Genomic DNA, 16,748 nt, shown 5'->3' on the forward strand with positions numbered 1-16,748 from the left:
GTGGCTAGGTATTTGAGTTTGGTTCCAATGATTGAACAGAGAATTGCTATGGCGGGTTGCTCACTTGGGAAGAGGCCTGAGATTAGTAAATTATTGGATGGACAGGAGTATGGTGCACGTACTTACATGAATGCGAAACATCTGTTAGCATGGGGTGGATTGAGAGAGACTTGGTCGAATGATGGCAATAGGGTAATTTCTGATATTGATTGGAGAGATATTTTGAGAGTAGGTGTGAATATAGGACAGGATATGAACTTGCATCTAATTCGACAGAAGATTGTTGGAAGATTGTATTGGACACCTGTGAAAATATTTAAATTGAAATTAAGATTGGATAACTTGTGTTGACCACTTTGACACCTTACGCCAACCTCCCTTAAGGCCTCTTGGTTCTTGTAGTTTCTACAACAACCGAAGAATTTCAAATGTGCACAAGATTTAACATAACCAGCTGCAGGACCACTTTGATCCCCTTATTTAGCACATTATCCTTGTTCAGGAGCGGGGCAGCAGTTAGTCCTTCAAATGAGCGCCCACATGATGCCGGACCACTCTAACTCTGATGTCAGTTTTACTCACAAGAGACCTTTGTACTTTTAATCTTCTTTATTCATACAATGTTGTTCTAAGGAACCTTGAGCCCAACACAGTCCGGTCTATTAGTTCTTTCTGACTGACCGTCTGTGCCAAACTCTGTTGGTGTCTCTTGCCTCTAGAGTCGAGGACGGTACCACGATGGCAATCGCTTCTCCCCGACCTGGCTATCAGTGCAGGACGGTCCCATGTACCGCTGACATCCTTTGCACCATTTGCCAGCTGCAATTCCCGGTCTTAGGTTTCCTTTCTCAGAGGCTCCACAGGTCTGAGTTGAAAAGGGAAAGGGCAATTCCCTCCTCATCCTTTCAGGTCTTGACGTCTTTCCCCTCTGTTTGAACTGCCGTCCTGGAATAGCTACTTCCTCATGCGTTTGGCCTTGCTCAGAGTGTGCTTTCGTGCTCTGCCTTTTATCCCTATGGAGAAAAGGAAGTGAAGTCAGGTGTGTGTAAATATTTGGCAGTTGCCTGACTCCGCCTGACCCTTGTGCTGGGACATGTTAGGTATACGGCTCTGGTGTTAGTCTGTTGTCTTTTCATGGTAATCGGTCTGTGTCAAGAAAAGGGGGTGTGAAGGTGGCATAAGGAAGGGGGTACTGCGTCTCACCCTTCAGTGTCCCACTTCCACTCCCTGAAGACCCCTCACCGAGGTGATCCTCCCATACTGGTCCACCCCCAAGAACTGGATCCAATAGCGCTAGCTGTGTCCTGGCCACCTCGATGACAGATCCCCGAAGACTAGCGAGTGAGACACCTTCAGGTTTCTCACAGTACCCACCCCTGTGCGTATTCATCTATGTTAATGGCTTAGTCACTGATTAATGGTGAGGTCCATTTTACAGAACACATGACTTGTTTCAAGAGCTGGGCTCTCGATAAACACAGATTTTAGGTGTAACCAGAGTTCAACTAAGCTGACCATTTTGAAGTTGCATATAAAAAGGAAACATTTTCTGTATGTCATTTTTGCTGGTAATTGCAATTAAATAAATGTAGGCCTTATCAACAAGTTTAACTCTCTATTTACAACTTATATGTGTTCTGTTCATCATCTCTCTTTCAGAATGTTATCATTTGTATAAGCTGTGAAGGCATCATGAAGTATGACACAAGACAACAGATTCAAGATTCAAAATAAAGTAATTTATGAACTCAAATATCAGGATGGTAGAAGGCCTAACTTGACCTATGCTAAGGTGGGATTTCCCTACCTGAACGTAACTAAGGAACGCCTGAGTCGGAGTTCAACTTAAAAGTCTGTCTGTGTCCGAAACCTATGCTTGCCCTCACAACTAAAGCTAAACAATGTGTAGGGATGTCAATAATCAAATAAATGGTGATCAACATCAAGTTCTGAGCTGCTTCTTCAGCTCCCCTTCCCCAAGTTCAAGAAAGTTCCACAAAGGTCTTGGAATTACCTCTTTCCCACTCAAGATAACACAGTTCCACACAGTCCTCTGGGTTCCCTTCCCCAAGTTCCAAATAGCACAGTTCAGAGAAAAGATGGTCTCAAGGCTTCTTCACGAGACACCAGGTATACTTCCTTCTGTCTCGGGGCTCCCTTCCCCAAGACTTCAGCTCTGTCAAGTATACTTCTTTCAGTCTTTTAAACAATGGGTTATCACAGTTCAGGGCTCACTGGTCTAGGTGCAGTTGTCAGACCACACGGTCCAACCATCACAGGTCACGCAACCAGGATCCCTCTTTTTGTTGGCCTCTTGGCTCTGGTATTCACCCTTCTCTGGCCTCTACTTGGTAGCCTCCTGGCTCTACCAGAGAAAGACACGCACCTTTCTCCAGTCTTTGGCCTTGCTGTACTGTATTTGTTTACAAAGTTCACTGTTTGGCTTTCTTCAGCCCGCAATGTACTTGACCATAAGTTTTGAGTTAATTTGGTGTTCAACATATATTCAATGAATCTTCACAGCGTGTCTTTCATTGGGAAAATCTATTTATTATTCTCTTGAAAGGTTTCCCAACATTTCTTTAGTTCATTTAGCAAACACTCAAACTGTTTCTGTGGCTTGCGCAAAATTTCTTTTCCCTTTTCAGGTTTATAACACTTTCTGTGTAAAGCTTTAATTGAATCACAATGGGAAAGTTCATTTGTGGAAATTATTTCTCTTCTTAAGCCTTCTATTCTCTTTGACAAAATAGCTGGTCAGTTTGTATCAACTCACGTTTGCAGTTTAACGGCATGGACAATGCATTCGCTGATTCTGTTGCTTTAAGGTATCGCGCTTGTGTGCAGAGCTACTCAGTGATTACAGTGTCTCTGAAACTCACTGGCTCTTGAGCTCTTGGATGCACACGCGGCGTCGCATAAGGATTCCTCTGCTTCCACTGCTACCACAATGGTTAGGGGTCTTCAGTCTGCCCTAAAATGCTCTGGCATTGCTCTCACGGCCAGAGTCAACAAGCACCAGTCTTCATGATTACGGGATCAGCCCAGCTCGGCACCGCTTCCCGCTGCGCAAACTCTTGCAAACGTATAGGAGTTCTAACTCCAGTCTCAAGACACTCAGTCTTGACATGCTCCACCAAAGCTCCTGCTGGTCTTCTCATACTGCTGCTCCTCACCCTGTTCTCCCTGTTTTCCCTGTCACTCTCTCTGCAGCCCCTTGCTTCATTAGCCCAGCCTGACCATAATTAAAGGAACATGCCTGACCCTCACAGCTCTTAGGCATCTACCTTGTCCGGGTACCAGAGTGGTGAAAGCGTCTAGTCTTCATTGCTCTTAGTTGCCTCTTCTTCCTCCCATTACTGTCAAGATTCAATTGTGGGGAAGCAAGAGTAGCTTGCTTACAGTAGCTCATAAAGGTTGGAGAAGGACTGGGTTGGTTCTCAATTTCAAAAGGGGGGATACCATGTCCTTCCCAAGGGTACCCCACTCCCAGTTCCCAGGAACTCTCCACCCAAGTGATCCTCCCTTGCCTCTTCACCCCAAGGGTCAGGATCCAAGAGCGATGGTCTTTCCCTGGCCACCTGCACAGAGGATCCAAGGGTAGTATTAGTGAGAATACCCTCATGTTTCTCACAAAGCCTACATTTTTTTCCTGCAACATGGCTTTGTAAAAAAACTGTTTCTGCATTTAGTCCTTTTCTGTTGTCATCAATACAATTTCTGTTATGTTTAACATTAAGCTATATGATATTTTAATACAAAGCTATTCACATGCATCTTGTTTAATTAAACACATAATGTGGTCAATTAGTTGTTACACTATATTTGGGTGCACAGGATGTGGTAAAGGCGTGGTTTCGTGATTTGACATACAATCCTGAGATCACATGTCCTCTTCTGCTCTTCCACCTGCTGTAATCTTTTTTGATCACGGGTAGCGTAATCCCTCAGTGGCCGTTCATAGCAAAATATGTTTCAGCATACACTGATTTACTTTACTATAATTTTGGAGGAATAAGAGCATATTCTGGTAGCAGCGATATATGTATATGAAGTGCAGGTCATGAATAAATAATCGGAAAATGTGACAATTAGTTGTCAGATTTAGTCACACATAATGATGGTGTGTGTGTGTGTGTGTGTGTAGCTTTAAATATCAGCATTGCCCAAGTTGCTGCCTTTTCAACCATATAATGATATATTTTGACTTTGGTCTCCATTTCATTATTAGTGTGTGTATTCTTTTTGTTGTCTGGTTTTAGTACATTTTTAATACTCTTTTATGTTTGTTTGCTGGTACAGAGAAAGGGATGAACTTATGTCTGCGCTGGTTACGGTGCGTAAGAATCTGAGAGAGATTCAACAGCGGGAATCCAAAGCTTATGAGCAAGTGAAGCAAGCCGTGGTGATGACAGAAGAAGCCAACTTGGAGAAAACTATGGTAGGTGAAAGCACAAACTAGGAATCCCCTACCTCCTGCTAATGTCCTTAGGTGGTACTCAGGGTGGGTATTCATTATACACGTTACACTTGTGCCTAACCTGTAGCAACAACTGGAGGGACAAGAAATTGAATACCACCATTTTTGTTGTAGCTTTGTTGGAAAGTGTGTAATTATTACTGTATTCTTTTTCTACAACCCACATAAGGAGGCATGTAGTTGCAGAGCATAGAGCCTCAGCTTAAAAAAATGTGTATAATGTTAACAAATTATACATTGGTGCTTTTTCCATTTGTGGGATGTTGGTCAGAGTTCACACTTAAGCAATGTAGAATGACTTGGTGAAAGTTTTCTGAACTCCTCATGTCTTCCAGAAGGTACTTTGCTGTCTGGAATGTGCTGACCATGTGTTCAATTAGGCTGTCACTGACTGGTTTGTGGTTACAACGCCAAATGGAATATTTTTAAGTGTGCAAGATTTCTAACATTTGATAACTGGACTTGCAAATGATCAAGAGATGGTTAAAAAGCTGAATCTCAAGGTTACACCCATTGTGAGTGCCTGGATCTGTGAGGCTCCAGGCCCTAGGAAACGTGAGGGTTTGGGCTGCAGTAGGTGGGTTGCAGGGCCCTGTGTGTCCTCACAAGCTGCCAGTATGCCCCCACAGTGGAAGTAGAAACAAGGATTTGTATGCAGGAGAAGGGCTCACGCCACATGCACGCTGAAGGAATTCACGGAGTGTCAAGGACTGCTTGAAGACGGATAACCCCAGTTGCCTAAGTGACTTGGTTCTCCTTTCAAAGGAAGACTTTTCCCTCAAGAACATAGCCTGCAGAGTATAGGGAATAACCTGGCTAAGAGCTCAACCGAAAAGGCAGGAGCGACCAGCGGTGCCAGAGGGAAAAAAGCAGAACAAACACAGGTGAGGTCAAATGCCAGGCCAGTAAACCACATACACATCATCTCCCTCTCCCTTGTCCCCAACCCATACCTGCTGTCACCTTGGTCAAATGTGGTTGCAATACCGGAAGAGTGAGTTCTTTGATAACCAATCCTGACCCGTATGGCACGAGGGCGCAGTCTAGAAGGACAAAGGTTCAAAAGGAGGTGAGTCCAGTTCTTGATAATCACTACAATATCCAGAATCCAACACATCCACCCAATAGATAGAGTAGCAGACAAAAAGAAACACATCGAAATCCACAGGAGGTCTAGAAAATATAAAGTTCAGGGGGAGGCAGTACAATCCAGAGTCACGTTCGCAGAAGTCGAAGAGCCAAAGTAGCAGTCCAGAGGTGCAACAGGCAAGGAACAGCAGCAGTCAGTCTGAGTAAGCAAAAAGGAGTCAGAAGGCAACAGGATTAAGAAAGCACAAAGCAGAAAGAGAAATCGGAGCTCACCGCAAGCATCAACAAACTTTAAGGCTTACCGCACTGCTTTCCGCACGTGTTTAAGTACCTGTCTTTGCAGTGCTCGGGAACTTCTGGGCAGCGCTGTGATGCGAGAATGTGAAGGCATCATATTACTTTGTTCGCAGCATCATGGGAACTGTAGTCCAGAGAGTTGCCGTGTGCAGGGAACATACTGGCATAATAACTAATTTTCCTTTGCATAAGACGCCATGGAAGGCGCCAGCAATGCATGGAAGTACGGGGTCGCTGACCGGTAGGAGGTAAGCGAGTCATAACACTGAGACAGAAAAGCACACTCAGTGTAGGCACTTGAAACACGAGGAAGGAACTCTATTGTGGGTGCAATTTGTCTGCTAACTTGTGTATATAGGGACACTGATTCCAAGATGGCAGCTGGACCAATTAAAGCTTCGGTTCACATACTTCTGCCATCACTGCTGTAATTTCTTTGGGGGCAGGAAGTTTATTGAAGTTTTTTCAGTTTCAAACAACATCGAACCACGTTTACCAATAGAACGAATACTCGAGAAAAAGGGAGTACGAGGAAAACAACTAGAATAAGAGAACCAAAGAATAGTGGGAGGAACACAAATACACAATATGAATATAACTGTACATATGGTTCCCAGATCTATTCCAACACTGGCATCTTCATTTCTAAAATTTTCCATTTTACATACTAATCAATTCTGTGGTTAATGTATTTCAATCAGTGGGGTAGACATTGCAAGCGGTGGGGCGGTTAGAGGGGGAGGGAATTCAAATATGCCAAGTTGGACTAGTTCTATGACATAATTCAGAAATAAGCAATTTAAACGCTATGGATACAATTCATGAAATGAGTCCCAAATTAAGTTATACTTGTCTAGAGAATGTTTCTTCATGAAAGACACCTTATCTCTTGCTGATAATCATGATATGCAACCAATCTCCATGTTTCTTTTTTTGCTGCTTTTCCATTTTTTAGTATTTGTTGTGTTTGCTATTATGAATGCTTTGTATATCCAATTTTGATCTCAGCAGAGGGGCCTGAGATTTTTTGGAAGAAAGCCCAAACGCAGAGCAATGGGGAGCGTGGTATCCTAGAATTTGCAACCATATCGATCAGATGTAGAACTTCATCCCAGTACTGACATGAATCCAATGGAATCAACACAGATTCCCCGGTGGGAACCTCCTCTCATCTGGCCAGGGGACGGCAGCCGCTACCTGATCCTGAACCTGGGGGTGGTTATATGAGGGAGGATCACATGGGAGGAGACAACTACTGGGGAGATGTTATGACTTCATTGAATGAGCCACAGTGTTCCCCCCCCTTTCACATGAGAAAGACCCTCTGACACCCAGGACTTTAATGACCTATTGTCAGCTAACAGTGTCCCCTGTAGAGGAAGTCAAGAAACCTTTTCTATACATCATTCTAGTCAGGCCCCCACCTTCCACACAAACACCCACAACCCACTTATAACACCTTTTGTTTCTGATGTGCCTTTATGTGAAGTTAGTTAGAAAAACCACCCCAGAGTTGAGATTCAATATGGACTTCCAACTTGAATAATCACTATGGTACTGAGACAAGGTGGAGGACAAGGGAGCGTATGCAAAGGGGAAGCAACTTGCAATAGAACACGCAGACTGGTTGCTTTTGCAAACCTTCAGTGAGTGGGACATTTGAAAATGGCAGCCACGCTGTGGAGACGGGATGTGCAGGGACGAGCTGTGCAGGAGGAGCCATTGCCATCCACGCTGGGGCTCCTGAACGTGAAGCACACTGACAGAGCCAGTAAAGCAGAAAAGGCAAGTGGAATAGGAAGAGGAATGTTGTGAGCGAGCCAGAAGGACGGCAGAGACGCCGAGAGCAGTACAGGAGCCAAGATGGAGAGCTGGCGTGTGACCGCAAAGCCACGCTTGGTGCTGGAGGAGTGTCCACACGCTCCGACTTGTAAGGTAAAAGCAGAAGCCATAACAGAGATGCGCGAGCAACATTGGGGATACTGGAAAAGACTGGTAAGTCTGCCCAAAGCAGATGGAGACCCTGGGGAGTTCCGACAACCGTGCCAACAAGTGATTGAATGGTACAAGATTTCTAATTCAAATATACAAAGGCAACTTCGAAGGGATTGTGTCCTCTGACGTGTTCCTTATCTTTGATGTTACCCATTCCAGCTTGCTGGCCTTGGAAATGTTTTCAGTAGAGGGCGCTGCGCGTGAACGTCCCTCGAGTCGGTATCCCTCGACAGCCTCTGTATCGGCGCCAACATCATTGTGCGTATAAATAGACTTGCGCAGCGTCCGTTGCTCAGTTCAGTTTTTCCGCGCTTCATGGGCCTTGGAAATGTGACGCTCAGTTCCTTTCTTCAGGAGAAACCTTCCTATTCTTCGAAGATTATTACCTTAATACAATGGCTTCTTCATCCGAATCATCGACTCCACGGTCCGGTTTCAAAAAATGAAAAATGTTGTGACTGTGGGAAGTAAATGTTGTTAACGGATCCTCACAGGATCTGTTTGTGGTGCCTGGGATCGGAGCATCACTGTTTGGAATGTGAGGACTGTATGTCCATGACGGCGAAAGCCTTGAAGGAGCGTAGGGGAAGTTAGAAAGAGGAAAGAGCTTTAAAACTTCTACTCCTTCGAAAGTTTCTTCCGCTGAGTCGAGACATTCGTCTCCTCGTCGACAAAAGAAACATTCCCATTCAAGATCTCGAAGCAGTTCTCATCAGTCTTCGAGATCAAAACACTCTAGATCTCCCTCTTCTTCTTCTTCCTCTACCTCCCCAGAAAGGGTTACTTGCCCCACGAAACACAGCTCTCCAGCTAAGTGGGAAGAATTCTGTAAAAAAATGCTTAGCCTCTTCAAGAAAGCGGCCTCAACCCCCTCTGCGACATTTAAAGGTGATACCCTGGGTGAAAGACCCGAAAAATCAAAACGCTGTGTGTCGTTGAACCAGGCAAGAGAAACTTCTCGAGAGCGTCATGAACCCTCGAGTAAAAGCAGTAAGACCGCATCATCGATGCCGTTGTCAAAGCTTTCTTCGACTCACAAATCTGCGTCATCGATGCCTTTCTCGAAGGGTCTTTCGACAAATAAATCTGTTGCATCGATGCCGTCTTCGATGCCACTGTCGACTCCGATAAAAGACAAACCTACAACTGTCACTACGTCACAGAGAGCAGAGGTGTTGAAAGCTTCGACCATGACGTCGAGGATGCCATCGACAATCGCGACGGCGCCGAGTAGGATTCTGATCCTCTCGAGTGCATCGAGGTCCCTTCAAACTTTCTCGACGCCTTTTTCAGGATTGTCGAAGCCTTTGACTTCCACTTCGACAACCTCGACGTTTTCTCAGCCAGTGACAACCAATTTGGCTCCTTCTGCTCTAGAAATGGGTTTTAAACCATATCCTAGGTCTGACTACTTTAGAGCCTTGTCCTCTATATATGAGGAAGGGGAGGATTCCGACCATGAAAGACCCTTTGGTTTACAAAGGACTACAATACCCATGCCAGAGGAATTAATCTCTGAGGAGAACAGGTTAAAAGACCTTCAGGGCTCTCTACATGAGGCAAGTGGTTTAGATACTTCTCCAGAAGTAGAGTTTGCTAAATCAGACCCTGGAGAGCATTCTGAGAACCCTTATAGGATTCTGATGGCCAGAATAATTGAATTCATGGGGTGGTCTACACCTACACCTTCTTTTCAGCAGGATGACCTTACTGATATTTTAGATAAAGGTCCACAGGAGGATCCTGTTCCTTTTCATACTGCTCTGCAAAGAAACATTTCTGCAAATTGGGAAACTCCTGAAGTTATCCCTACAGTAAATAAAAAACGTTCTTCTAAATATAGGGTATCAGCTTCAGATCCTGAATATCTGAGCAAGCATCCAAGCAGCAACTTCATCTAACAGTAGGTCGGCATACCCTACTATTCCACAGGACAGGGATGATAAAAGATTTGATGCCATGTCAAAAAAAGTATTTTCGGCATGTAGCATGACACTTAAGTCTATCAAAGCTGCTAGCAAGATTCAGCCACACACTTTGGGAGTGTGCTTCACCTCCGGCTGACTGTCTCCCAGAAGGAGATGAAAGGGAAGCATTCTTAAACATCATCAGGGATGGAAAGGATGCAATGTGCGAGTCCCTCCAAACAGGCATTGATTCTGCTGACAGCATCAGCAGGGCCATGATGGCGGCAAGTACCATAATCTGCAGATTTGCAGGGTTGCGGAAGTTTGGTTTTGCTCCAGATGTACAAGCCAGACTTCTGAACATGCCCTTTGTCGGCAATTCTTTATTTGGTAAGAAGGCTGATGACAGCCTGGAGAGATTACAAACATCCAAGGCAGCAGCGAAATCTCTAGGGGCTGCAATCCAGCAGACTCCGAATCGCCCCTCAGGAGCTTCCTGGAGGGGTAGGTCCTTTCGCTTTTACTCCGCATTCGGAAAAGGCAGAGGACAACCAGCTCAAAGGGGCCAGAAACGATTCACCTGTGGTGGACGGGGTAAAGGTACAAAAGCTGCAGCAGCAGGTGCCACTTTACCCTCGGCATCTGCGTCAGCCGCTTCCAAACCCCTCTGAGGTCTCCCCTCACAAGACACCAGTAGGGGGCAGGTTAACTCAACATCTGGCAGAATGGCAGGCTATTACGTCAGATGCTTGGGCATTGGAGACAGTTGCCCAAGGTTACTGCCTGCCTTTCCTACATTTTCCTCAGAGTCATCCACCAGGGAACAACTCTTTGAAGCTTCCAGACCCGCTCCTTATGCAGGAGATTTCAGACCTGCTAGAGAAAGGTGCCATAGAACCGGTACCCGTAGGGAGAGGAACAAGGGTTGGTATTACCCCTACTTCCTAGTACCAAAGCAGGATAGAGGACTGAGACCCATCTAGGACTTGCGAGAATTGAACCAATTCCTCAGGAAAGACAAGTTCATGATGGTAACCCTTTCTCAGATCCTTCAGGCTCTCCAGCTTCAGGACTGGTTGGTATCCTTTTATTTTTTTTTTTTTTTTTTTTTTTTTATTATTTGTTTTAGCTGGTAAACCAACTTTTCAAATATTTACACTTATTATCATTTTTGTAGTTACATTTCCATACTTACAACGTTAAAAGAAAGTCAATCATTCTTTGTATCTCATTACAAATCATTACAAGGCAGCATAAAACAGTAAAATGTATAATGTTATGACTACCAGATTGCCTTTTACTTCACATAGATACAAGCAGTCTTCGTATCAGGAAATATTTGATTAAGAAATTGCACAATTGCAAGCTGTATTGTTAATCTTGGGTTAGAAAATAAGAGATTCCATAACTGTCTGTGACTAGTACCACTCTGGACCAACAATTTATTTCCAAAGCATTTTGCTCTTATGTTAAATAGGGCGGGGCATTCAGTTATAAGATGTTGCAATGTTTCGCATTGTCCTTTGTCATTACAGTGCCGACAGAAATTCTGATCCTTTGATATTACTCTCCTTCTATATAAAATCTCATTAGTTTCATATTGATTTAGTCTGAATCTTAGATATTTCTGACGGCATGTAGGTGATGGATATTTTAGTAGATACTCTGATATTACCCCATGCCTTTTAACACCAAATGCTTCGGGGTTAAAATCCTTAAGTTTTGAGCAGATTGTCATGTTGAATATCCAGTCTGCTTGGTGAATTTTGTTTTTGGCACGATCAGGATTTGTCAATAGAAGCTCGATCGTTACTGAAGCATCAGAAATCGCATTTAGCGTATGATTTCTCCACTTCAACGACATACCAATTTTGGTGGTTAATAAATTTTGGGCCAATACATGTAGAAGGCTGCGTTTCCCCATACCATCCAACATTTTTCGGAGAAGCGCGCATTGCTTCCATAATACATGGGTATATAGGGAGATCAGACCCAATTCATGTCGCAATATGGCCAAAGGTGTTCCTGGCGAAAGTGTTAAAACTTTTTTCCAATATCTAGCTTCTATGCTATCCCAAAATTTACGATTTTGTGGGACCAGGGCCTCAACACCATATAGCAGAATTGGAATTGCTTTGGCCTTATAGAATTGTACAACATGTTTCACTGTGAATTTCCCATATCTTCGGAGAATGATTTTTGATTGTGAAATCAAGGAGTTTAACTTCACCCTAGTTTCAGTTGTCGTGGTACTTAGGGTTTTTTTATGTTCAATATAAACTCCAAGATATTTATATTTGACGACTTTGGTTAATACACAGTTTTGAAGAGACCACTCAAGGTGATATTTTTTTGTGAAGTTGTTCTTGCACACTAATATTTGAGATTTAGCTGTGTTGATCACAAGGTTGTTTGATGTTGCATATGTGCCTAGTTGATTTAACATGTTTTGTAAGCCTATAGGTGTACAGGATAATAGTACCAGATCATCTGCGTATAGTAGATAGGGAACCCTTTGAGAGCCTATACGAGGCGCATCTGTTACACAGTTCATTAGGACAGGGCCTATATCCAGAATATAGAAGTTGAATAGGAAAGAGGCAAGAGCACAACCCTGCTTCACTCCTCTGTGGGTCTGGATGGCAGGTGATAGTCTTCCTCCCATGTTTAATTTAACTCGCATAGATGTAGAGGTGTGTAGTAATGCCACTAGATTTGTGAGAGAAATTGGACACCGATGTTGTCTGAGTTTGTTTATTAACATGTTTCTGTCAATGTAGTCGAAGGCAGATTTGAAATCAATGAACCCCAGATATAAGGGGAGTCCACCATCTGCTTGCTCCGATTGAATCATCGAAAGTGCTAAAATGTTCGGTATTGTGCCCATGCCTTTGACAAAGCCTGACTGAAATAAGTCTCTTAGACTGTTTTGATCTACCCACTCATTAAGCTCTTTTAGTATTATTCTACAAAATATTTTCGCCGGAGCGTCCAATAAAGAGATTGGGCGATAACTCGTTGGTAACTGGCGGTCGCCTTTTTTATAGATCGGAACTGTAACAGCTTCCGTCCAAGTTTTGGGTAATTTCTGATACTTATTTATTGTGGCGAATATCTTGTAGAGAATTGAGCTCCAAACTTCAGGATGTTTTTTCATTAGGGCATTTGAAATCCCATCGGGGCCTGCTGCACGCGAGTTGCTAGAGGTCATAATTAGATGTTTAATTTCCTTCTGATCAATGTTCAACCAAAACCTCATCACTTCTTTTTCATTTGGGGTCGAGATCGGGTTTATAGGTAAGGCATATAGGGATTGGAAATAATCTACTCACTGATGTGCCTCAACTACTGTGGATTGCAGATCTAACTGTCGGGTATTAGTGGTTTGATTTAATATTGCCCACATTTTTGAGATGTTTTTATCAGCCAGAGTCGACAACATAATGGCTCCATCTTTTTGATAAAGATTTGCTCGATGTCCTTTGACCCAGTTGTTGTAACTCAAACGTGCTTTTTTAGTTAGATCCAGTCTAATGTCGAGAGGAAGCCTTGCTAAACTTCTTACCTCGGCACGATAAGCCCTTTTCCTAGTGAGTATAGAACTGTCAAAAACATGGATATGGCTCACTCTTTTGGAATGACCCGCCTTCTGTTGGCTAAATAGTTGCATTGTGTTGCTATATGTCAATCCTATGTCTGAGGTTTGCCAATTAATGGAGTTAGTTGAATCGTGTAAAATTTGATTGAAGTGCCATAAGGCGTTCTCTGACCATCAGAGTCGATTCTTACCACCATTTACCACAATGCAGCCGCCACCTATTGGCTCTGGTTTACTAACCTTAGTTTTGGCCCTGGCCTGCCAACTAGCACACAACATATTATGGTCACTTAACGCAGATGAGGACACACTAAAGGAGCACATTGCTGACCATAGGGCACAGTTCACATATATATAATCAATTGTAGATGTAGAGTTTCCTCTCTTCCAAGTTGGTGCGGGGGGCATGTCAGTGTTAAATGCACCATTCAGCATTTGCAGATTTCTGTGAGTAACCATTGTGTTCCATTGTAACAGTTTCTCACTCTTATGTGTCCCATTTGCTGCCAAGCAGTTCATATTCAAATCCCCTGCTAAGATGAAGTACAGAATCTTATCATCCGCAGATACAATGTCAAATATCAAATTCAGGTCCCTAAAGAAGCACTCCGTAGTAATAGCTGCTGGATTCCAATATATGTTCAGAATTGCGTAGATGTCATCGTTGATCACCGCCCTTATAAGGAGCATATGAGTATTCGGCATAGCCCATATCTGTGACATTGTTCCTGGTTCATCCTTTACCGCCACCAGCAGGCCCGCAGTGGGTCTGCCTATAATGGGCTTCCTAGCTGGGTTCAAGTGTGTTTGATATCCTGACCAGAGTATGGGACTTAGTAACCAGGTTTCTTGCAGCAAAATTATGTCGAATTTGTTTAGGCCACTCTCATTGTTATTCAGCAAATGTTTGAATCCCCGCGAGTTCCAGCTCACCAAAGTGAGGGGGGATAACTTTGTCAGATTAGATAGCTAATTTGAGTTACTGATACAATTACATACACACATATTCCTGTCATTTGACAATTGATTTGAATCTTGGCCATTTGCAACGTCAGTTTTTACCCTTGGCATGAGTTCTGCAATGTTTGACACATTAGGTTCTGATGTATCCTCCATTTCTGTATCCAGCTGAAAACCTAGGTCGAATAATGAGTTCTTCGCCTGCCATACCAAATTACGAATTGCTCTGGATTGAAACCACACTCGTACTGCATTTAAGTTCTGATTTGAGATAAATTCCACCAAGGTTAAATCAGCTGAGTTTATGTCTTCGAGCAGCGGTATGTCTGAGAAGATTGCTAGTATCGCTCTTCTATTCAGGTCATATTGCGTACATGGTGCTGGTCTGCATTTCACAATCATAGAACACGGTGCCACTCGAGGAGTGACTTTTCCCATTCCCAACATATCATGTGTTTTTACAGTTTTTGTAGGGATCACATTGTTCGTTTTCTCTTTTGTGTTCACAACCAAGTCCCCTAGTGCATTTTTGATCAGCGTTAATACATCTTTTGAAAAGTCTGTAGGTAAGCCCAATGATGGATGGGAAGTTAAGTCAGAATCGGGTGTAGGAGTGGGGATCCTTAAAGTGTTTGCATTTAGGTTTGTGGCGCTGGTCACTGATATTGCTGCTCCTTGGATCATTGGGACAGACCCTCCAATTTCAATTCCCTTCTGTGCTTGGTTCCCAATTTCCACGATTTTATCAACATCATTGTGTGATTTGTGGTGGTTAGTTAATGAAGTTGGATTTGTGAGTGGAGGAATGGAGAGACCTTGCATGTAAGCATCTACTGCTTTCCTGATTTCAGATCTGTGGACCTTTGCATCCTCCCCACTATTCCATCTTGCTTCCATGATGTCATTTGTATTTCTCGTTCTCACTGTCGGCTCTGCCTCCAAACGCTGTAAGCTCTGTGACTCCCTATGTGAGATTACTTTTACCAGAGCGTCCAATGGTGAGTATGGTTGGGCTCTGGCTCGCGAGCTCGCATCTGCACTATTATTTGGTTCACAGTCACTCGGTACAGTAAGAATCTGTCGGGCACTATTTTTCTTTTTCTTCAAGAAGATTGGCGCAATCTTCACGCTAGACTTTTTCACCACCACATTTTCACCAGCATTCAGTGACACATTTGCTCTCAACTTTTGTTTGCCTTTCAAAAATATGGGGGCCCAAGGAATTGACTTCTTTGGTTTAGATGGTACATGAGCTATAGCTGGTTTATCCGGCGGGTTTTCTGTTTGGGATCCCTTCGTAAGCATATTGCGTTCAGCCATGTCTTTAGTGGTGTTCGATAGTTCTTTGTCATGAGCAGATTGAGGAGGATTTGTGTGGTTATATTTGCTCTGTGAATCCCCCCCCCTTAATGAACAGATGGAGGGTGTTAGATCGCCAGACTTCTTCTCCTCCTCTGTGGGTGCCAAATGATTGTTTCCAATTCTCTTAACAAAAAGGTTGGTGACCGATTTGTTTTGTTTTGCCTTACTCTGGTTCTTTGTTTTTTTTTGTGAGTTGTCTCTTTTCCGTTGTGCGGATTTTTCTTTGTTTCTTTTGGTCCTTCTTGCTGCCCTCTTCCTCATTTTCTTTCTATCTTGATGTGAACTTGGAGGTGCCACTTCTTCTGTTGCAACCTCTTGAGAGTCCAGCTGACTGGTGATATTGGTTTTTAAGGGTTTTTCCATTGAGACCACTTGAAAAAGGTCCTCATTCATATTTGCCAGTCTCATAAATTCTTCCAATGTGGACGCTGAAAGAGATGATTCGCCATCATTTGTGGGGTCTGCCTCCGTAGACTCTGTTCCCACGTGTCCCTGTGAGTTTCGATTATACATTTGGAGTTGGTTTAGTAGTTCCTGTGTTAAGGATCTATCGGCCTCTTTGGATTTATGAATATCTGCAATGGACCTGTGTATTGCAGAGATATCCAGACCTTGTTTGGTGGATTCCAGTTGTATCAGTTGTAACTTCGGCAAAACACATGAATTAACGGCATTGCAGCAACCTGCTATGGAACCATCCAAAGTGGCTACCTCTTTCGTTAATTCCATCATGGACCCAGATTGAATTTGAACTTCGGATTTCAGGAGCTCAAAAACAGAGACCAAAGAATTCAGCACGTAGCTGAGAGCAGTTAATGTGTTGATATTCGACTCTGTCTTCTCAGCTACAGTTTCTTCCTGTGTTGCATTTGGGTTGAATACAGCAGGTGTTTCAGCCAGTTGGAGAACCTGCGCTGGGCTTTCAAGTATTTGGATGTCTTCAGTGCTTGAGAGATTTAGAGTGCTCAGTCTTGGAGCATTCATGTCCAGAGCAGAGTGGCAATTGTCATGAACATCCTGCTGGCAGGCATCCTCTGAGGTGGTTGATAATATATCATTT

The 16,748-nt window shown here is 43.5% G+C and overlaps 1 protein-coding gene across 7 annotated transcripts in view; it reads left to right on the forward strand.

The window, feature by feature from the left end:
- SDCCAG8 (SHH signaling and ciliogenesis regulator SDCCAG8) overlaps positions 1–16,748 on the forward strand; it is a 2,836,880-nt gene that overhangs the window by 632,524 nt on the left and 2,187,608 nt on the right. For all 7 annotated transcript variants that reach the window (XM_069607960.1, XM_069607958.1, XM_069607955.1 and 4 more), the window contains one exon: positions 4,303–4,441. In XM_069607960.1, coding sequence (XP_069464061.1) covers positions 4,303–4,441 — 139 coding nt within the window. The remainder of the gene's footprint in view (positions 1–4,302; positions 4,442–16,748) is intronic.

The sequence above is a fragment of the Ambystoma mexicanum genome, chromosome 4q (genome assembly GCF_040938575.1).
Source record: "Ambystoma mexicanum isolate Mex_15411 chromosome 4q, UKY_AmexF1_1, whole genome shotgun sequence".
In the NCBI taxonomy this organism is placed as follows: Eukaryota; Metazoa; Chordata; class Amphibia; order Caudata; family Ambystomatidae; genus Ambystoma; species Ambystoma mexicanum.